Below are 23,992 nucleotides of genomic sequence, written 5' to 3'. Positions count from 1 at the left end.
CTTCTTCCAACTTACACATCATTTTTTCCTGTTATTTTAATTGTATCTTTTCAAAATTGAAACTCCAAATATTAGACATTATTATTATTTTATACAGTTATTATTTTTGGCTTTCCCTGCATGTGTATTATTTTATTTCTTAAACATCCTTTATTGGGCCAGATGCAGTAGCTCATACCTATAATCCCAGCACACTGGGAGCCAAGGTGGGAAGATGAGTTGACCAGCATGGATAACATAGCAAGACCTCATTTCTACAAATAATTTTAAAAACTAGCCAGGTGCAGTGGCACGCAGCTGTGGTCCCACCTAGTTGGGAGGCTGAGGCTGGAGGATTGCTTGAGCTCAGGTTGTTGTGGCTGCAGTGAGCTGTGATCATGCCACTGTACTCCAGCTTGAGCAACAGAGCAAGACCTTGTTTAAAATAACCATTTTTATATCTCAGACCACCTTTCTGATATGCTTTTCCTTTTGTTCCAAATATATTGTTCAGATCATTGGTTTTTTTTTTCCCTCAACACTGTAAAGATACTCTGTTATGACTAGAAATGTCTGTTGACATTTCTTTGTGGTTGCTTTTTCTTTTAAGGTCCTCTTCCTACTTTTCATCTTTTCTAGTTTTATTCATGTCTTGTGCTTCGATTTTTTTTTATAAATCCAATTGGAATAAGGCATACTTCTCAATTCTGTAGATTCATGTTTTTCATCTGGAAAATATATGCCACACTGTCTCTTTAATAATCAATAGCTGTATTTCTGATCTTTACTATCTCTTACATTTTTTGTATTTTCTATCTCTGTCTCTCTGGATCCTCTTTTTTGGGGGGGATTTTTTCCTTGGATTTGTTGTCTAATTCTTTAATTCTCTTAAGTAGTATCTTTATGCCATACGTTGTTCATTTGTTTATTTCATTCTACCGCTTACATTTTTCATTTCTAGATGTTCCATTTCATGTGATGTAATCTTCATGCTTGGTAACCTCTGGTATGTGCATCTGTGGTGTTTGCACCATTTATTTCTTCATGTTTTTATGCATAGCTGTTTTCTGTTCTGTATTTGACAGTAACCTTGAGGTACTGGGATGTCTCAATCTGCTGTTACTCTAATATGACTCTCACTCAGGCCACCAAAGTGGCTTGAATCAGAGGCTGGTGGCCCTAGACTGGGCAAGCTGAATTCCAGGGGGCTTAATTTCCACTGTTGCGGCTTCTGACAAGAGCCAGGAAATGATGCCACTTCCGACTCCCTCAGGTCCAATCTCAGTACTCAAGTGCCAGGTTCATCGTCCCCACATTGCAGGTACCGTCAGTCCAGAAAGCCAAAAGCAGTTTCCCTTCTGCGTGTCGTGCTGTGTGTGTGTGTGTGTGTGTGTGTGCGCGTGCGCGCGTGCGTGCTGGGGGCATCCTAGAAACCTGCATGTTTATCTCCCTGTTGCCTAAACATTCTTCATTGTAGCTCAATCTATCTTTCCAACATCAGTTTCCCTTTTTCTTTTACTTTGAAGTGTTTTTTTGTTTGTTTGTTTTGTATTTTGACATGAAGTCTCGCTCTGTCTTCCAAGCTGGAGTGCAGTGGCGCGATCTTGGCTCACTGCAAGCTCCACCTCGTGGGTTCATGCCATTCTTCTGCCTCAGCCTCCCGAGTAGCTGGGTCTACTGGTGCCCACCCCCATGCCTGGCTAATTTTTTTTTTTTTTTTTTTGAGACGGAGTCTCGCTCTGTCGCCCAGGCTGGAGTGCTGTGGCCGGATCTCAGCTGACTGCAAGCTCTGCCTCCCGGGTTCACGCCATTCTCCTGCCTCAGCCTCCCGGGTAGCTGGGACTACAGGCGCCACCACCTCGCCTGGCTAGTTTTTTTTTTTTGTAGTTTTTAGTAGAGACGGGGTTTCACCGTGTTAGCCAGGATGGTCTCGATCTCCTGACCTCGTGATCCGCCCGTCTCGGCCTCCCAAAGTGCTGGGGATTACAGGCTTGAGCCACCGCGCCCGGCCAATTTTTTTGTATTTTTAGTAGAGACGGGGTTTCACTGTGTTAGCCAGGATGGTCTCAATCTCCTGATCTTGTGATCCGCCCGCCTCAGCCTCCCAAAGTGCTGGGATCACAAGTGTGAGCCACCGCTCCAGGCCTAGAAATTTTTAATATGTAGTTTTTGATGATAAAATTCTGTTTTTAAATCTCTCTCCTTTAAAAATTTCACCCTTGTTCTTGAACAGTAGCTTAACGGATGCTGGTCAAGCAGTCTTCCTACTTTGGCCTCCCAACGTGCTGAGATTATAGGTATGAGCCACCACACCTGGCCGGATAATAGCATACCAGCAAAAACATTAACCTAGTTATATTTTATATAATAAAGATACTTAACAGCGTTGCATTTGGTCCTGTCTTCCATTGCAGCCATTGTAAAGGCTGATGCCAGTGCTTTAGGAGTGGCCTGGCTGAGAGGATGTGCAGGGACTTGCACGCATACACCATGGCTGTTCTACCACAGGAGCAACTGGGGACCCTAGCGGCCCCCATACCTCAAGGAGAGCATTGGCATTGCTTTTTCCTATTGGTTTTGGCTAGTAACTTGGAGCCATTTAGAAATTCAGCTTCTAAGTAGAGATCCAAAACATTTCTAGTATTAAACGTTGGAATAAATGTAAGCATACATTTTTAAAAGTCTGATTTAAAAGAAGACATAATTATTTACCCAGTTATTCCAGTTCAAGGTCATGGGTGGCTGGCCTCTGTCCCAGCAGCTCAGGATGCAGGGCAGGAGCCAGCCCTGGACAGGATGCCATTCTTGTCACAGGGAGTACTGTCTCTTCCCTCCCCATGCTCACTCATCCTAGGACAATTCAGACACCAGTTCCCCTAACATGCATATCTTTGGGATGTGGGAGGAAACTGGAGTAACCATAGAAACCCCACGCAGACACAGGGAGAACATGCACACTCCATATAGTGGCCCAGCTGGGAATCAATTTTTTTTTCTCATCAACATTATAATGAAACAACATTAAATAATAGTGACATTATTTATGAACCTGCTGTTTAGTACTTTCCCTTAGAGGAACATAGGAGAAAACATAGTCACATAGCCATACCTTGCTACAGAAGAGACTGAGGAAGGCAGCACTGTACCTGACCGAAAGACAACTTCATCCCCAGGATGAAGGGAAGAATGTCATTAAGAAACAGCAGTCTCTGTTGCAGTAAGATAATTTTAGCATTTGTCTGTTGTTAAGAGGCTTGAGTGTAATTTAGAGGTGAAAGTACCGCCATACTATTTCTGAATTAAATATACTCAATTCTGACAGTTTTGGAGAAAGGGTAAGGTAGAGTTGGTACATGGAAATGCCTGTTTAAGTTATATTTGAAGTTAGTTTTGGCTGCATTTTTGCCTAGGTTTTAAGTATTTGAGGGATTGTGTTCACAAAATATTAAACAGGGTCACCAGACAAGAATCTTCTCAGAAATATTGCCAGAAGAGAAATAAATTTATCTTTGATGTAAGAATTTGCTTATAATAAGGTTAGTTTCTTTTTAATATGTAAAGAAAGTTGATTCTCATCGGAGGCTTCTGAAAGCAAGCTGTGTTATGAATTTGTAGATGTGAATACACACGTGCAGGATAAGACCACAGGCTGGGACTAGCTGGGCACCGTAGAGGATTCATCTCAGTGAGTGGGGAATGCTGCTGGCAGTCAGCTGGTGCAGGTGGGGAGGGGCCCTCCTACACAGCCTCTTTTCCTGAACAATTCTGGATGGCCACTATGGTGTGAAAGGAGGAATACTAGGAGGTGCACAGTCATCATGCAGGGATGTGGGAGGGCAGCTAGGGATTTTCCAAAAATGCTAAATGGCAACAGGAATCAGTGGAGTAATGAATGGGATTTTGAGGTTTAGCAAAAGAGAACGAAGACCACATCAGTCACCAGTGTTCTAAATCTTTCACTTAAAAGATAGAGGTCAGTTAAACATTAAGAGTTCTGGTTAAAATTGGCCACAAAAACCTTAAATCTCAATGGCTAAGTGTATTGGTTTTAAACTCTTATAGTACCTCTCACACTGTGTTGTAGTTAGTTGTTTATGTAATTATCTCACTTAAGAAAAGGAAACATATTAGTGATTTTTCTACCCCATGATCTGTTATGGTGCCTAGTATGTCATACAGTCTCCGTGAGGAAGTAAATGAAGATAGCTTCTCTTGTCTTTGTAGCTTCAAATCTAAATGATTTGAATCTTAGTGAATAGATCATAGAAACTGTTTTTGTTAGTGCTGAGAGAGAAGTAGGAAAGGTAATACTTAGAAGCCCTCTGCTATGTATATACAGGCAATCCCAATGAGAGGCTTCTTGTTTAACATACAGCTGTCTCTTGTAAGATCTGCTGCCTTCTGTGTTGTCATGGTAGAGCTCTCTCCTCCCCCCTCTATACCTCCCAGTCTTTCTGAGCAAGGCAGGAACCTTGTGTGGTTGTGCCTGTGGTAGCTCTGCACCTATCCCCAGCGCTCATGCTTTTCACCCATCTCTCCCCTTACTGAGGAGCCTTTGGGCCCACAGCAGCAAGCCATAGAGAATGAGGGTGCCCGAAGTCCTAGATTCATCGCTGTGTCCCGGCCCCAGCCATTGCAGCTTTCTGCAGCAATGGGACTGTTCTGTGGCTGCCCCACTGAGTTCGGTGGCCTCTGGCGCCGTGGGACTGCTCATCACTTGAAATGTGCTGAGCATTGCAGTTGGGAACATAATTTTTAATTTAATTCAACTAATTTAAGTATAAATAGCTACATATCACTAGTGGTTGCATATTGGACAACACAGTTCTAACCTACTATTAGTGTCTTGTCATCTGTGTATGGGTTCAAGAGGTTTCTCTGAACTGATGTGGGAATCTAATAAACTGATGCTTGGGTTTGGGAACTGGGGTTTGGCAGTATTCTAAAAGCTTCATGTGAGCTAGTTTTTTATTACATGAGTTTAAATGCATTTAGGACATATCCTTTGACAGTTAATATAATCAGAAATTATTATATGATAAAGGTTAGTAATTATATTTTGTTTATGATGTGTAAGTTGTATTTGTTGTTTTATTCACATACAGGACAGTTGTATAGAGTTTGGTCTCAAAGAAGGTTTTTATGCCACTTGAGGCAAAACTACTCCTTATTAGAGTGCACGTTGTAAACCAGTCCCAGACCCACAGATCATGGAGAGAGGCGACCTCATATTAAAAATGGGACAGCCTACAAGTCCCTGCTTGATTTCCTAAGGCTTTAAATTTAGATATCTATAATAGGCTTTCCCTAAAATCTTTGAACATAGTGCGTTAGGTGTGCTCAGAGTCCTCTATCACAAAACCTGAAGTAGTTTGACTTCTAGATTAAATTAAAATGTGTTAAAGGCAGTGTTGCAGACTTTTTACCATGACCTTGTGTGCTTAAGCCTCATTTTTACTTTCTTAACTGCCAGGTGTCAATAAAGTTCTAACATATGGACAAATGTTACAAATTCATTATTACTGAAAATAAGTTTAAGAAAATCTAAACTCTATATATGCTAATTATTGGCCTTCAGGTGTTTTTTTTTAATGGAGTTGTCTTCACCTTTGAAGTAAAAGCAATACCTAGTATTCGTCTTTATTTTCAAAAAACATATACTTCCTTTCATTTTTCTTGAATCATACAACACTTTTTGGTTTATCTTTAATTTTCTTATTTGTGACAGCAATGAATATGGTAAGTTTTTTAGTTCTGCCTGGCTCTGAGAAAAATAGATGTGTAACTGGGTTGACTAATAGCAGTTGACAGCCACACAGTCGGGGAGAGGATATTCCCTGCCCTGGTCTTTCCCTCAACCAAATACTGACATGGCCAGTTGCCTTCTTGAAATCCCTACTAGAAGGGCATGCATGTACACCTCGCCCAGCCTCACATGTCTAAAATAGAACTGTTGATGCCCACCCACCTTCCCGTCCTCGGTGCATAGCTTCAGCATTCCCTCACACCTCATGTCCAGTCACTCATCCCTGTTGCCTCTGTCCACAGTAGCCCCTGAATCTCACGAATTCTCACGACCTCTACTGTCCACCAACAAACCTCAGGTCAGGCCATGCCTCCCTCTGCATTAAACAGTGAGACACACAGGGCATGTAGACCAGAAGCTGTCCAGACAGCAGTGCTTTCTAAGGCAGAACAGAAACTACCCCCTTCACATTCCAGGAACTTCATAAACAGTTTACTTAAACCTCTGCACCACTGCGTGGTAGTAGGAGTTCACATCCCCACTTTACAACCGGAGGCTCACAGGTGTTTTCAGCAAGTCCATCCTATGGCAGAGCCAGGATTCAAATTAAGAACTCTCTGAGGCTGGGCGCAGTGGCTCATGCCTGTAATCCCAGCGCTTTAGGAGGCTGAAGCGGGCAGATCACTTGAGATCAGGAGTTCGAGACCAGCCTGGCCAACATGATGATATCCTGTCTCTACTAAAATTACAAAAAATAGCCGGGTGTGGTAGTGCAGGCCTGTAATCCCAGCTACTTGGGAGACTGAGGCACAAGCATTGCTCGAAGCCTGGGAGGCAGAGGTTGCAGTGAGCTGAGATTGGGCCACTGCACTCTAGCCTGGGTGACAAAGCAAGACTTGGTCTCAAAAAAAAAACCAAAACCTCTTTGATACGAAAATCAGTGCTTGCTGTTTTGGAATAGTGGCTTGAAAATGTAGATAGAGGCAGAAATGATCAAGAATACCGCCTTGTAGATTCCAGAGTGTGTCTTTTGTGTACTAATTTTGCTACTTCCCAGTAATGATTGGCATCAAGATCCTTAAAATGCAAAGACCCTGTGTTTTTAGGAGGCAAAATGAAAAGGAAGAACTTGTGTGGATACTTTTCCCCCTTCATATCCAACTGTCAAAATAGATAATGATGGTTCTGTAAAGGTAAGGAAGGGAAGTTACAAACAAAAGTGGCCAGAGACAGAAATGTAAAACCAGTAGTTGTATGAATTAACTGATGGGTAAAACCAGAAAGTAGTATATCATAGAAGCTGAGATAATTTTAGGATGTAATGAACATAATAATAGCAGAATAAGAAAGAATGACAACTGAGACCAGTTTTGGATTTAGCAGAGGAGGAATTCATTGGTTTAGGTACTACTAGCAGTCAGATTAGAGAACAAGGGATTTAAAATGTTTGAATTATAGTATCATGACATGATGTCTATGGTTTTGTTTATAACGCCAGCCAACTTACAGTAATGGATGAAGAAGTCATCCCTGTTTCTTGATACTTTATATTCAGTTTGTTATATGTGATACATTATGTGATTCTGAAAAGATACCTGTATTTCCCTTTTCTCCTTGATCCTTTTATGTGTCTTCTGACATTCCTTAATGTCGTCAGAGGCATTATTTCGTATTACTAGCACACGAGTGACACCTAGTGGCCAAAACATCTGAGTAAGTTAGTAACCAAAGTACTAGGAAAAGAATCAACTGTTCTTTCTAACCTATTTTCTTGGCCAGAGCCTTGCGGTTCTTGATAATAATGATCAGTTTAATTTTGTTGCCTGACTTAAAGAACATTGCTGTGATTTCCATAAATTAACCTTTTTTACCTAGGGCAAATCACGTAAATTTATCTGTTGTTTTTTTTCTCCCCCTAATGTGAAACTGAGATAAGCGAATGAGTCCCTTGAGCAAAAAAGTCTATTTTTAAAAATAGTCAACTTTTTAAAAAATTTTTTTTATTTTTTATTATACTTTAAGTTCTAGGGTACATGTGCATAACGTGCAGGTTTGTTACATATGTATACTTGTGCCATGTTGGTGTGCTACACCCATCAACTTGTCAGCACCCATCAATTCATCATTTATAAAAAAAAAAAAATGTAAAAATAGTCAACTTTTAGGATAAACCTAAGGGATTTATTTCTGTAACTTGTAAGGTATATCCTGAATCATTTACTAATCAGGCTAGCTATTTTCTCTACAAATACAGTATTACCCAGTTGGAACTGATGTTTATAACCTTCAAGCAATATCTGAAAAAGGACAGTTTTTAAAATACATTATGATTTACAAAGAGGGAATATTTTAGAAGAGTTTTCAATAATAAGGGTAAAAGGAAAAACCAAAAGGATTTCTATTTAAACCAACTTGTATTCGTGTTTTCTGTACATATCTAAAACATGATTTGTCCCATCCTTCCTGTAATACTGGTAAATTAAAGCATTATTATACTTGTTTCCTTCCTAAATAATATATGGAAGGTTAAATAATTTACAGTGCTTTTATGTTCTTGCAAGTTTGTCATTATATTAATTGATTTGGTGGTATTATTTGTTAATACGCTTCTTTTTATATTTCAGAAAAGATGTTGGTTTAAAGCGATTTTTTCCTAAGAGTTTACTGGATTCTGTCAAGGTAATTAGAGTCTCCTTTATCATAATAAAATAACAAAATTATGCCAAGACCTTTTCCCCAGTGATAACTTGCTTTGGGTTTCAAAGTAAAGTGTAGTTTCCTTCCTTCCATGTAAAATATATAATTTTAAAAACTGACATTTTTTCTAGTCACATAGGTTTTTAGTATAGCTTTCTCCCATAAAACGTGGTTTTACTTCTTGATTGTATTTGATACTCCACTAAGCATAAAACTAAAAAAGTTACGTGCACAGTTATTCCTGTCATCTAGGTCTCTACAGGCTCAAATATTTTGACATGCAGAAGAAAATGAGCAATATGTAAAATAATTGTGGTGGAATCATTAATATTGTGTGTATATGTGTGTGTATGTGCATGCACATGCTTGCGTGTTAGTGCATTTTGAAGGTCTGTCTTTTGTTTTAACTCTTTGGATGCTTCCCCATATTCATAGCTTTGGCAGAGCCTCAGTTCTTGTCCTTCCCATATTCAGCATGCAGAGCACCTTGGAGTGAGGTGGGAGGACTCTGAACTGTGATTCCCCCAGCTAATCCAGAGCACACATCAAGATTTTCAAGCGCAGCAGGGGACACAAACTTTAGGGTTAAGACAGAGTCTGGCCTAGATGAGCTCTGCCGTTTTCTAGCCTCAGGGTCTGAGGTCTGGTTTCTTATTTCTACAGTGAAGAAAATAGTATTTTGTAGGGTTGATGTGAATATTTAACAGATTAGTAAATATATTACTTAACCACAGTACCTGTCACATAGCAACAGTGGATGTTACTGCTCTTACTTTTTATTATTTCAGAGATCATATTCTACATCCCATCAGCTGAAGCCCAAGCAGGAGAAGACATAGGTTATGAGAAAATGTTCCTAACTTTGGATAAATTGCTTCATTTTTTGGTATTTCAGTATACGCATCTGTAAAATGGGGATAAAATCCATTTCTAACACATGAGATTAATATGAGGATTAAATCTTAGACCAAAAGAGAGAACTGTCAATGTCATGTTGATTATCATTGGGTCAGAGTGTTGGTATAATTTATCAGATGCAATCTGTGACAAAAGCTCTGTATTCAGATATCTGGGTCCTGCTCTCTGTCAAACCCATCCAGAATGGGACTGTAAGGATTAGTCACTGGTTCCCTGACTCCAGAAAGTAACAGTATCCCTTCCTCTCTCACATAGCTTCTTGATAATCTCATGGGAAAAAATATAAAAGTGTTGACTTTAAAATACAAAGCGTTCTACAAATGCAATAAGACATGCATTTAAGAATAGTACAGGAAAAATATACTCTATTTGAGGCTCTTTTTCTAGTGATGCTACTCAACTATTTCAGTGTTCCTTCAAGTTTCCTGATCTATTAGTGAAATACTACAGTGAATTGTTAGGGAACAGAGCACACTCAATTTAGTGTGGTTGAGGCTAGGACTACAGATCTAGACACTGTCCCAGTCTACACGTAGCCCGCAGACCATTGGCATGAGTGGGTTGAGTCAGGTTTGAAAGAGAACAAAGAGTTTTAAATGAAGCTTGGCACAGTGGAAGGGGAATGAGAGAGAATGACAGAATTATGTCCTTTGGGAGAGTTATTATGTGTGGGTGGCCCATACTCTTGGAGTTGGGAGAATGGGAGATACAGTTTGACCTGGAATGTTTTTGGTGTGGGAGCCGAGAAGGCATGGGAAGGCCCGTAAGTGGAAGGGATGCTGCTGTGCATAAACTTGCGGGGTGTTGCAGTGAGGAGGATAGTGGAGACATTCAAACAAGTGTAAGCTACAGTTTTAGTGAATTTACATTGTTATTGGATAGAAGAGTACCCTACGCAATGTTCTATTGATGGTTATATCACATTAGTAGTATTGGTCAGTGGTTTTCAGTTACGAAGCACTGGGTGGCCTCAGAATTATTGCAAAGTCTCCTTAAATCTGTATGTGTATAAACAATTAGGAAAAGTTTGACTCTTGTCATTTAGGAATCCAATACATTTCTCGATTTTTAAAGGATCCCCATGCTCAAAACAGGGAACCACAGGTACAGGTCACAGGTGACAGGTGCCATGCTGTGAGTGTAGCCAGAGTGAGACAGATGCCCAGAGAGATTCGGTAGAGGACTGGCCCTGTCTCCTCCATGACTAGTCCTTCTGAACCTCTGCTTCAGTGTTCCCTCTCCTATTCTTTTTTCACCATGTGAAGTGGAAATGGCAAATACTCTCTTCTATCCTGGGACCTTGTTTAGTACCTTAACTTTTAATTCTACTTTCTCTTCCTTTTTTTTTTTTGGAGACGGAGTCTCCCTCCATCGCCCAGGCTGGAGTGCAATGGCGCGATCTCAACTCGCTGCAACCTCCTCTTCCTGGGTTCAAGCAATTCTCCTGCCTCAGTCTCCCAAGCAGCTGGGACTACAGGTGTACGCCACCATGCCTTGCTAATTTTTGTGTTTTTAGTAGACATGAGGTTTCACTATGTTGGTTGGGCTGGTCTCAAATCCCTGACCTCAAGTGATCCGCCCACCTCGGCCTCCCAAAGTGCTGGGATTACAGGCGTGAGCCACCGTGCCTGGCCTCAATTTTTAATTATATCGTTTGTTACTTGATTGTATTTTATCTGCCTTCCTCCACTCTATTTTAAGATTCTTAAGGGCAAAAACAGTGTCTGTTGCCATCTCCACTCTACACCCTTTGTTTGACATAGTACCTGGCATGTAGTAACATTTGGTAAATCCTACTTAATGAATGAATAACAGCAATATGATGAGTAAAATCAGGGAGACATTTTCTGGACACTGAGTACAATGTGAACAAAAGGCATGAAGACAGGATTAAGTAAGACTCTGTAGAAGATAATAGAATTGAAAAGCTAGAAAGTTTCTTTCCTTGGGTATGCCTTCTTTACTGCTCTCCATCCCCACCCCCTAAAGAAAACCCCTCCTCTGCAGGGGATTTGTGCAGGTGTCTTAGAATATGTTTCCAGGCTATCCTTTAGGCTTCCATTGCCCTGGCCTTTGCTGCTGACTCCCATGTGCTTTTTTTTCCTGCCATCTTGAGCTGTATCTAGCTATCAGGTGACTCCTGGTAGCCAGAGAGGGCTCACTTCCTAGAAACAGTGAGCCCTGATAGCCAGAGAGGGCTAACACCCTAGAAACAGTGAGCCCTCTGTGTTTCTAGGCTGTCTAGGAAACAGAGGTCAGACAGGACGGGGTTTTGGCTGAGTAGAGTCAATATGTGATGTTTGTGGGCTGTCACTTGATGTGGGCTTAAATGCTCAGGTAGGAGTTGAGGGGGATTGGGGACTCACTGCAGGGTGTGCAGAGTGTGCAGTATGATCTCTTTTTGGATTTTAGAATATAAATCTGACAGCAACATGGAGCGCAGATTGAAAGCAAAAAGACCAGAACTGAAAAGAGTTGAGAGGTGATTAAGGAAGATGAGATGTGCAGTGATCAGGGCCTGGATGGAATGGCTTCTGCAAGAATGGGAGGGAAGGATGACTAGGGGGACTTGAGAAAACTTTTTTTTTTTTTTTTTTTGAGAGACGGGGTCTCACTCCATTGCCCAGGCTGGAGTGCAATGGCATGATCTTGCCTCGCTGCAGCCTCGGCCACTCAGGTTCAAGCAATTCTCCTGCCTCAGCCACCTGAGTAGCTGGGATTACAGGCGTGGATCACCATGCCCAGCTAATTATTTTTTTTTTTCTGTAGAAACATGGTTTTACCATGTTGCCCTGGCTAGTCTGGAAGTCCTGAGCTTGAGCCACCCATCTCCACCTGCCAGAGTGCTGGGATTGCAGATGTGGAGCCACCACACCCAGCCCAGAAAATAACAGATGTGCTTTTTGAGCAATTCAATTGTTGCTGATTTTGATGTAAATATAATTAATTTTTAGCTACTGTTAGCTGTGGATTCATCAGATTCTTGGAGTGGCTCATAAATAAGGTTCTTAGAACTGGTTTCTCACATGCCCTTTTTAATAAGGGAATCAGTGTAATTTTATGTACCCAATAATGTGTATTTGGCTTAGAAATTCATATCCTTAGCCCAAAATTTTTTTCACATTTGACATAAATTCTTTGAACATTGCACTGATTGCCATGAAACTTCTATGGAATATGGTACCAATATATGCCCATGGGGGTAACAACTATAATACAAATTAGGTGGTGTCTAGATAGTTCCTTCTTCAAAGCTATTGCCAGTGAAACTTCAGCTAACTAGAAATTCACACCAGTTTCATGTTTCTTCTGAAATACCTCTATAGAATGGCTAGGTCAGTTAACATTGGCTTTTCCATACACAGGCTACATTTGTTTCTCCAGTAATTATTTTGTTTTACCTGCTTTTTTTCCCCTTTCTATTTATATTTGTAGAGGATTATTTATAATAACATTCACACTGAATTGTTGAAAGATTGCTTTATTATCTTTAGTGAAACTTGGATTAGCTATGTTTTATGCCAAAAATGGAATCTGGGATATATGTGCCTCAATTACTAAGAATAATTTGCAAGTATTTTAATTTCTATCTCATTGATGTTAGTAGTTTTAAAGACACATTTGAAAAATCACTGTACCAGTAAAACTGTCAAACCCAAATTAAGGGACATTCTACAGAATTCTGATGATTACTCTTGAAAAATATCAGTGTCATGAAAGATAAGACCCAGAAGCTGTAACAGCTGGAGGAGGCTGAGGAGGCAAGATATGTAAATGCAGTGTGGAATCTGGAGCGGTGAAAGAACATTAGTGGACAAACTAGTGAAATTGGAATCACTTCTGTAGTTCAGTGAATGTTGTCCTACCGGTGGGTACCAAGGGTGCTCCCCGTTCTGGCATTGCAGCTCTACTCTGAGCTTACATTAGGCAGCAAATCAAAATAGGCAAATTTTAATTTATTGCAGTATAATTCACAGTAGAAACCTAATTTCAGAACTAGAAATGTTAAGAGATCAATAGTTATCAGTTTTTTTAGTATCTGATTCTCAAGTAATAATGTGGTTTCCTAGAATACTACCAGGAACACATGATTTTATTCTTGGAGAAAGTAGTCATTATTTTCATTTCTAGGATGAGCAGGTGACTATTTTAAGCTTAACATTTTCGCCAAGCACAGAAATGCATAGCTTGGTACGGTATTCAGCAGTGAATTCCTGGTATCTACATTGTGCCAGGACCTGAGTTGGGGATGCTGGGAGGGAGCGAAACCTGGCTCCTGCTTACAGATCTTATCATCTGATGTGGGCCCTGTAGATAGGAGTAAGAAGAAGCTCTCTTCATGCACTTAGCATTTGGTGTTTGGGTTGATAAGTTATTCCTTAAAAACTCTCTTATTGCAGATTTTCCTTGGTATTGCCTTACACCCTTTGCATCTGGGAAGCCCTAGGAATCTATTAGCATCTGATAATCATTAGGTTGACTAATAGGAAATTATTTTTATAGCTCAACATGGATGAATAGCAACAGTTTCTTATGTTTCATTCTAGTAATACCACTTCATTTTGAAAACGTATCACATTCTTAGTAAATTTACCACTATACATAAATTGGTTTAAAATAAAATAGTGTGCATAGATAGGTGCTTTGTTTCCAAAATCCAGGTAATACAAGCAGGTGTTCAAACTTGAAATGAAATGCAGAACAGTCTTGTTTACTTATACAGGTTCTGCAAGTGTGTTGATTAATATCCAGAGATTCTACGCAGTTAGATTTTGTGGAGTTTTTTTCTTCACTGAGTAATTAGGAAGGAACTAATGCATTCTAAGATATCCTTCTCATAAAAACTAATTTTGGAGTTTCTTTCAGACAGCAAAGATTTTTTAGTTTCTGTCCAGCACTGAACACTATAGGTTTAGAACTCACAGTCCTCTTTGGCAGTCACATTTAAGTACAGACCGTAAGAACTTGGGTATATTCCTGCCAAAGGTGCCAACAATTTTCGTTGGCGGAGAATGAGAGAGTTGTTTCTGTGTCCATAGGAAACTAACTCTGAATGATATCGTTTTCCTTTACTCCAGCTGCTTGAGCTTATTGGTTTGTTGTGTTGTATGTTGCTCTCACTTCTTGGTTCCCAGCTTGTTAATGTGTAGGATTAGCAAGGTAACACTGCCTACAGAAAAAGCAGCACGTTTTCCCACATTCAGCTGAATGAGACAAATACAGTAAAATTAGAGTCCAGACTTCTGTCTCTTAACATTGCATAGTTATTACTTTCAAACACATTTGCCCCAGTTACTCGCAAATTTTCCAGCAGGTTAAATTATCAGAGAGAGAGCAGTTGAGTTCTTCACCACCACACACACTGCATGTCTAAGAGTTTGGGATGAGAAAATGAGGATCAAACCAAATTGACTCACTTTATTTAGCATAGGGTTGATGGCTTCAATCCCTGTTGTAGAAGAACAGCACACAACTTCTTTTAAGTTTCTTAGTCATCAGGAGATGCTATTGCCAAGAGAAACAAGGAAGGCTTGAATTTAAAGGAGACAGAGGGTAGAGAGTTGTTGGGTTACATTTGAAGAATGTTATGGGTGTAAAGTCTAACAGGACTTAGCTACTGGTCTAATATGAGAGGAGGAGGAAGAAAGTACAGGGCCTGGCCTCGGATTTCTGCCCCGTACACATAAGTGCTCTCTACTGCTACTAGTCAAGAGACAGAATATTGAAGCAGAATCTGAATTGGGTGAGACTGCCAATGATGCATTCAGCTGTGTGAGTGGTGAAATAGAAGTGCCTTGAGACTATGGAGGTCAAAGGGAAGGGGTATAGGACAGAGTAAGTTCAGAGTGATAGAGTTGGAACTAAGTCAGGTGTAGTATATGTTAGGGTCCAGTTAGGTAGGGCCAATAAGCCACCACAGCTGGAATCTCAGTGCTCTTAGTGGCAGGTTTTAGCTGTCTGTGGAACTGTCAGGTAGGCAAGTATGTATACACATATATATGAGCATTTGAAGCTCAAGAGCAGATTCCATTTCCTTGACTTCTGTATCTGCTACTTCATAGAATATTTTAGGTTAATTTTAAAAAGCATTGAACAAATGAACAGATGTCAGTATATAATATTATTGCCAATAGTTTATACATAAACCAGCAGCTGGTTGAGAATTAGGTCCAAAGCAGAGAATTGACTTTTTTTCTGGATCTATTTTATGTAGTTTTTGATCACTGCATCTCAGTATTTACCTGAGTTGAAATATTCCTCTTAGAGTCATGAATGAATATATCAACATTTGGTTAATGTTAATAGAAATGTTTTGTCATTGTGTTCTGGTCCCTGTGCTCAGTTGACAACTGTTCCTTGCAACCGCTACCATATTCCAATTTGTTGTATCATACACTTACAGAGATTTATGATATTCCAAGGCTTTTGCTGGACTTATTTTCTATTAATACTTGTAGATGGGAGACATTTCTTGCACTCAGAGCATTTGTACATTGAGGCAGCATGTTCTGTGATAGAAGTCTGAAACTAAAGAAGTCCGAACTATCTTCCCACTTACTCACTAGAAAGTGAAATCTGATTTATCACAGGATAGAAGCAGATGTTATTCATTCATATTATCTGAGAGTTTGCCAGAATCCAAGTTGTTATGGCAGAGACATATACTTATTCATTGTAAAGCACAACATGGAGTTTTAGCTACGGGCTACACTCTTTTCTTTGGGGTAACAAGGCAGCGCATGCTCCCTTCTTACCAACGTGGATCTGACATAAGTGCCATGTCTAAAAATACATTCAAAACAGTATGAGACCCATAGGGATGTGGTGGTGGTTTGTTCCTGGTTTCTTCTATCAAGCAGAGCATCTTAGAAAAGGAGGTGTTTGAATTGGTCGCATAGCAAGTAAAAAGAAATCAAGCAGTTCTGGATTAGAATCACGATTCTTCTACCCCCTCATTGGTACCTAATGTTTCATAGGCTCTGTTTGCTCAGTAATATATGAAAAATAGTGTCTTCCTTGCAAGGGTCATTGTGAAGACTTTGTTTATTTTCACAGAAGGGCCTACAGATGTCTTTTCTGGCATCATTTTTTGGTGTGTGTGTGTGTGTTTTAATAAGTGCCTAATAGCACTATATGCACAGAATTATACTGTTCCTCCTGTAGCCATGAATGAAGATCAGAATGCTCTTTTTCCAGCTGTACTCTGAATTTATTGAATACCTGTTCTGATTATGCAGTGTATGCCAAGTGCCAAGCACAGAGTAGAATTTCCTTAGTGCATTTGTTCTGGGTCCAAAGTGTAGCGGGCCTGCTTCTTAGAGACTGCTTTATATTCAGCAAAGTGCCAGGCTACTATATTGTTAGTTTATAAGGAGAAAAACATCTCATAGGTGGCTATAAGCAGTACTCACATCTCCATGTCCAGTCTGCATGCTGTGTTGTAGAGTCTGTCCTACACAGGTGATCATAAGCAGAGAATGTTTGGAAAGCCTGGAGTCAAACCAAGAATGTGCTGCTCAGACTTTTGTTTATAGAGCACCTGAGGCTGACCAACTCACTCTCCGTGTGATACATTTTATAGTCAAGCCTTGCTAACCTTGAACCCATTTTATTGCTCTTCAGTTTAAGTTCTGTGAAGCTGTAATTAATCCTTTTCAAAACAGCTTTAATTCTCTTATTCCACTCTGTCATACTCACCTGTCAAAACCTCAGCCCTGGTTAAAACCAGCTATTGATCAGCTTACTTGGCTTTGGCCTTCTCTTTTGTCTTCATTTGCAGGTGACATCCAGTCCCATGTATTTAAATACAGCTGGTCGCTCTGAAATTTCTACCAACAGTGCTGTCCTCTCCTGAGCTCCAAACTTATATCCAAATGTCTCCTTGATGGTTCATGTTGGAAGACTTTACCATCAAACACATGTACAGAATTAACATGACTTTATTTTTTTTTACCACGCCTGCCTCTTATGTTTGCCTATTTGTTCCATCTAAAACTCTAGTTTTCCTGGATTCTTCACTTTCCGGTTGTCTTGCATATAATATCCAAATGTCCCAAAAGTGCCCGTTTCTCTTGTTCACCACTACGTTGGGGTCCATGCCACTAGTGTTTCTTCTTGGTCTGTTACAGTGACCTGACTGGTCTTTCTGCTTTCACTCCTACACGCTCCCCCGACCCTCTGTGTGCAAGAGCAGAGCGAACTTTTTAAAATAAAAGTCATATGCCTTAGGTAATCCTCCCATGTCCCACTCGCTTGGCTCATTGAATTCCTGTCTTCAGGAATCTTGTCCTCTGCCTTACCTCAGCCTCTCACTCTGGTCTTACTCATTTCCAGTAATCGAACCCCCTCCCTAATTGTGTGTATCCTTCTCTGACCACAGCTCCTGTCTTTCCAGCTCACTTTCTGTAGTATCCCAGATCCAGTGATCCTTGGATCCCACTAGGACCTTCAAGCCACTGCAGACAGGCTGTCACCTCCATGACCCACCAAAGTATGCCATGCCCTCCTAGTTCACCATGTACCTGACTTAGCAGCCACACTTCAACCTGGACCCCTGACTGCTCCCCATCTCCCTGACCCACTGAGATCAGCAGGTTACCTAATCCATCTTCCCTGTCTACTGGGCCAGCCAGGACCTCCCCTTAAACTCCACTGGGCCCTTACTGGCCTGCTTAACAGCTCCACTTAGATTTCTTGTATTCTTCTGGCATTCTTTCTGACCTTTACCCACCAACCTGTTCCTCTCACAATTTTTGTCATTTCAGTTTAATGGCAGCTATTAACTATCAGCATATCCTGTTGGTTCTGTGTTTAAAATAAATCCATTGGAGTCTAATTACTCTTAAAAAAAAAAAAAAAAAAAAAAAAAAAAAAAGCTAGGATCTGACTACTTTTCACCCTCTTTCTGGTTCTGTACTTGTGCCGACTGTCTCCTCCTGCCTGTATTATTTAGGCTGCCCCAACTTGGTTTCTCCTGCTCCTTTCATACTGTTCACAACACAGTGGCCAGAGTATCCCTGTTAAAACCTCATTCAGGCCGGGTGCAGTGGCTCATGCCTATAATCCCAGCACTTTGGGAGGCCAAGGCAGGTGGATCAGTTGAGGTCAGGAGTTCAAGACCAGCCTGACCGACCTGATGAAACCCTGTCTCTACTAAAAATAAAAAATTAGCCGGGTGTGGTGGTGTACACCTGTAATCCCAGCTACTCAGGGAGGCTGGGGTAGGATAATCGCTTGAGCCTGGGAGGCAGAGGTTGCAGTGAGCTGAGATCACGCCACTGCACTCCAGTCTGGGGAAGAGAGAGTGAGACCCTATATCAAAAAAAAAAAAAAACCCTAAGTCAGATAATGTCACTCCTCTGCTCAAAGTCTCCTGAGGACTTGGCAACTCACCAGGGTCAAAGTCAAGTTGTTACCATGACCTGCATTCTCTTGCCCCTCTTCCTTACACCTCATCATGTTCCCTTTATCCATGGCCTCCTCAGGCTGCTTCACACACCAAGGACTGGGGGTTTGCTGCTTGGAAAGCATTTCCCTCCACTATGCAGATTTCCATGTGTATAAATAGAAAACTCAAATAAGCAAAAAAGGACCGGAAGACCACCTATCATCTTACTTCATGATAAAAGCGAAAACATCATTGCTTTAAGTCATTCGTGGATACATTGCTGTGTGCTCACCAGGACCCACACCTGTGCTGTTGCCTTTTAAAGGCATCTGTACTCTACGCTTTCTGTTTTGTCATCTTTTTTCATGTAAGAATGTAATATGAGTTTTAATGCCAGTAAATTAGTTCTCCAAAACAGTTCTTGAGGCTGCATAGAATATTGGTTGAGAAGATAGATACACCATAATTTACGTAACCAGGCTCTATATTACTGTAAACAGTTCTGCAGTGAATCTTTTTGTTCCTGAATCTTTGCATGTATCTCAAAGAATAATGTCCTGGAATTTTATTTTCTGGATCAAGCATTGTGGTTTTTTAAAAGTTTTTGATTTGTGCTGTCCTTCAGAAAGATATACTGTTTTTTCCTTCCTAACAGTAGAATGTGCGAGTACCTTTATACCGTTTGCCTGGTCTTTTCTGAGTCATGTGCACATATAGTACAAACTTCTATTTAAGAAATAAAACACTGTACATGAACTTTACAGGTAAAAATGGTTAAAATGGTAAATTTTGTGTTATATACATTTTGACACAAAAGAAATAAAGCTCTGATAAATACATTTATGGTTATTTGACAAGTATACTTTTTGGCAGTAATATGAATGTAGGTGTTACTATGTAGTTGGTAGGAGAGGAATCTTACTATTATTGTTTTGGTCTTTACTCGTTGCTGAGTTTTTCAAGATTTTTGGTAATTTTGTCATGCAGGCCAAAACACTAAGAAAATTGATCCAACAAACATTTAGACAATTCGCCAACCTTAATAGAGAAGAAAGTATTCTGAAATTCTTTGAGATCCTGTCTCCAGTCTACAGATTTGATAAGGAATGCTTCAAGTGTGCTCTTGGTGTAAGTATGGAAATGTGGGAAATAGTGGACTAGTTTGATTTTACTTTTTCTTATCTCTTACTATATATCTAAATTTCTGATGAAAAAAATGCTAACTTGTCCCATTTTTTCAATGAAATGATATTTTGTCATTTTACCGTGTGAAAAATAGAAAAAGAAAATAATAAGAGAATAAAATCACCTGTTTAAAAACAGCATGCCTATTTTCATAATTAGATTTTTTTTTATTTTATGCCTGTGATTTGTTAATTGTTATCTAAGGGCTAGTTTACCTATTTAGATAATCATCCCAGAGAAACCCTTGGCATCAGGCATGTTGAAATAAGCACAGTGCATCTTTGTGTAGGCTTAACAGATCCTGGGTCAATTATAGATATTTTAAATATTTTATCTTATTTGGTTAGATAGATTAATAGCAAACCAAACCAGCCCCTGCTTTGGTCCTTTAACATATCCACGGCTCCTTATCTAAAGTATTCCTTTTTTTTCCTTCTGCCACCTCTGTTCTCACTTGTTTCACCTTCAAAAGTCAAGCTGGATTATTTCAGTGGAATTGGCAATCGGCCCAGAAGAAGGGATCAGTTACTTGACGGACAAGGGCTGCAATGTAAGTCTGCTCTGACCTTTCGGGAACTTGGCTTTAGACAAAGAAGAATCAAATTAAGGAAATGGGGCATTCTTTTGGAAAAGATCATTTTACAATTAAATTTTCCTATTGCACTGCATTTATTATTCAACAGAGTGGAGCACAAGTAAGATAAAGTCCAGGCGCTGTTGAAATACCTCGGAATTACTTAGTTTTGGAAGGAAAGGAATCATACAAATCTTACATGTGTTAGTTAGTGAGACCTGAATGGGGTTGTTACTGTTTATCTGGAGAAGTTTTAAATGCTAATTTTTAAAATTAAGTTCTGTATATGATTTGGGTATATTTGTACTGACATCTTATCCTCTGAAACAGCCTCTTCAGGTTATTTTCAGGAAAAAATTATTATACATTCACAATTCTCTTGAAAGCCTTATTAGCCTTATTTACCTTGAGGAAAAAATGTCCATCAGATGGAAACTCACACTTCTACCCTAGCCCTCACTTCTTTTGTTACTTTCCTAGCAGAAGGGCTGACCATCCCCTGTGTGATCCTTCTCATTCTTCCCACAAGTCTTACTGAGAACCTGCTTGGTGCCAGGCAGTCTAGAGGTTTGAGATACAATAAGGAACAAAACAGAGAGAAGTCCTTTGTCTTATATAGCTTATAGTTGAGTACACAAAATAAATATGGAATACATCTGTGTCATACAACAGTAAGTACTGAGATGAAAAGTAGAACAGTGTAAGGGTGGGCGTACTGAGAAGGGCATGCTCCCATTTAGGTGAGTGTTCAAGGAACGTGATTCTAGGGGGTTCTCAGGCCTTGCACTAGTAACAGTTCTTTTCCACTTACACAGTTTAATGATTTGAACTTTTTACTTAATTTATTCATACCTTGACCTGTACATATAATTTTCTATACATATATAAATGTGCCAAACCATGTCTCACCTGCTTTTTTCCAAGTGTGCTCTGGTTTCCATTCCCACTCTGCTCACCTCCTGCCTCTACCATTTCTCTCTTCTTTTCTCTTCAGCCTTCTCTGTAACCCCCCACCCCCTGCCCATGCTTAACATGTAAGTGACTTAGTAATCTTCTATGTTTTTCCCCATATTCCTGTTTTGTTATTCAGAAAGGGGGTCATCATCAGGCACGTTGTCCTACTTGGTTATTTCACTCTGTGAACCTGGTAGAAATTTTTCAACCCCCCCCTTTCTTTGCCCCTTCCTCTCTGGGGGCCAGATAGGATTCTGTGAAGGGCAATTACTTTGCTTTTAGATTTCTGCCCTAAGACAATGACATAATAAATACTTGTTTATATGTATCTATGTGCTGCTGCTTTTTCTCCTTATGGAAGAGATGTCCAAGGATGGAAGTGCAGGGTTCATTCAAATAGTTGTAATTTTAAAAGAAGCGTTGGATTGCTTTTTCAGAAAAGCTAGAAGACTTCCTATTGTCACTGGCAGTGTATGAGAGTACTATTTTCTCATTCATTGGATAGCAGTTCTAATAGCTCTTTTAATTTTTCCATTTAATAGGTGTAAAGTTATTCTTGTAACTTTTTTGCTCGCTTAGATGTAAAGCAAGGACCTAGTAACTTTAAACATGTTTTCATGTCTTGGCCATTTCTCTTCTCACCTCTGTGAATTAACTGAATTAAGTATAAGTATATCATATCATATACTTTGCCTTTTTTACCAACACAATTGTCCTTTTAAATTAGTAAATCTCTTCACACATCAGGGAAGTCAGTGTGTTTTCCTGTTATCTTTTTTTATGATTTTTTTCCCCCAAATCTTGTGTTGGCTGTTGACTTTAAACAGACCAGCCTACCTTGTCCCACACCCTAAGGATGACCACTGTCCTGACTTCTACCATCACTGATTAAATCTCATTAAATGCTGCTGTGTCCGCTGGATATTCGCAGAGGAAAACAGAATACATTTTTGTGAAATTTTGTGAAAGTGGGGTTTGTTTGATATGTTTCAGGACTTCTTTTATACCCTTCAATAAGATCTCAATCTTTTTCATGTAGGTCTTCCATATTAAACAAGTTAATAACTATTTTACAGTTTTGGGCCTTATTTTGAATGACTTTTTGGGTGTTTTTTTTTTTTTTGCCACTTACAATTTAAAATTTATATTGTGAGCATAAAAGGATATTCTTGGTTATTGTATATCATGTAGTCTGCAACCTTATTATTAATTAAATAAGTTTTTTATTAGAGTTTTGGATTTTATAAGTATATAATAATCAACAAAAGAATAATTTTACCTTTCACCTTACACAATTTTTTCTTTAGTCACAAGGAGCTCAAAGATCATGTTTAATAACAGGGCAGTAGACAATATTCCTATTTTGTTTTAGATTTTAATTTATCAATTAAAAGTGTGTCATTATTTGGGATTGTTTTTGTTGAGTTTTAATAACATGTCTTTAATATTTTGATCTTTTGCTTAGAGTTTTCTTCATGAGTAGCTCCTGAATTTAATTGAAGACCCTTTTAGCGTCTATTGATATGATCCTTTTTTCTCTTTTAATTTATTATTATAGTAGATGATGTTAATAGTTATAGTAATATTGAGCCAATTAATAATACACAATATTCTTGCAAAATATTGAGTTATATTTGTAGAATTTTTACACCTATTTGTGAGATTAATCTAGACTTTTCTTTTTTATGTTAGCTTTATAAGACATGGTGTTACAGTTATATTAATTTCATTAGGTGAATTGGAATCTTTTGGTGATTTTTTTTTTAAACTTTTTAAGTTCAGGGGTTCATGTGCAGGTTTGTTATATAGGTAACTGATTTGTTTTTCTAAGACCACCAGAGTGGGCACAAAAGAACCAGCGAGTAGGCAAGGCTAAAAGCAAAACTGCAAATTTATTCTTTGGTCATCTAGCTTCAGGGACCGGAGCTGGGGGTGGGGGTGGAGTTTCTAATACAGTCCCGATAAGAGTGGGGGCTGAGAAAGCCCGCCCCCAGCGCATCTGCTGGGAGCCACTTTTCTAGGAGTGGAAGGGCAATAGGCGGGGCATGGGCATGTCGGGGGAGGGGGGCGCTCCGCAGGTGCCACCAGGTAAATCTTGGTCTCCTTGGATTGACATCACCTGGTGCATGCCTGATTAATCTGCACCTTCCCGGGCGTCAGCTGCATTCTCGCACACACGGGAAGAGTTGGTGGTGAAGAAGAACCCGGAAGTGCACCATCCTGCCTCCGTTCGTCCAAACAGTCCAACCTTTTATTGATAATAATGATAAAGGGGCGCCGTGGTCTGGCTACTTCCTGCTGTTAAGGGGCGTCGTTAAGGTCGGGGCCCATGGTTGGTATTTGGACATATGGATGAAGAATAAAATAAGGCACAGTATTAGTATAGGAATGAGGAATGGAAGCATTTGTTGGAATATGGGCAAAACCCAGAAGGAAGGTCCTGGCAAGGTTGGGGAGTATGAGATAGTTAAGAAAATTTAGTAAGTTTGAGGCGAGTGGGGGAAGGAAAAACTGATTTCCACTGATTGCTTTCGGTAGGGGCCCTTTTTAG

The 23,992-nt window shown here is 39.8% G+C and overlaps 1 protein-coding gene across 7 annotated transcripts in view; it reads left to right on the top strand.

The window, feature by feature from the left end:
* Positions 1–23,992, top strand: part of PTK2 (protein tyrosine kinase 2) — a 362,172-nt gene that overhangs the window by 167,474 nt on the left and 170,706 nt on the right. For all 7 annotated transcript variants that reach the window (XM_026454573.1, XM_026454578.2, XM_026454577.1 and 4 more), the window contains 3 exons: positions 8,350–8,404; positions 19,716–19,856; positions 20,386–20,463. In XM_026454573.1, the coding sequence (XP_026310358.1) occupies positions 8,350–8,404; positions 19,716–19,856; positions 20,386–20,463 (274 nt within the window). The remainder of the gene's footprint in view (positions 1–8,349; positions 8,405–19,715; positions 19,857–20,385; positions 20,464–23,992) is intronic.

This window comes from Piliocolobus tephrosceles, chromosome 7 (assembly GCF_002776525.5).
Source record: "Piliocolobus tephrosceles isolate RC106 chromosome 7, ASM277652v3, whole genome shotgun sequence".
Lineage (NCBI taxonomy): Eukaryota > Metazoa > Chordata > Mammalia > Primates > Cercopithecidae > Piliocolobus > Piliocolobus tephrosceles.
This window is presented reverse-complemented; position numbering and strand designations above follow the sequence as displayed.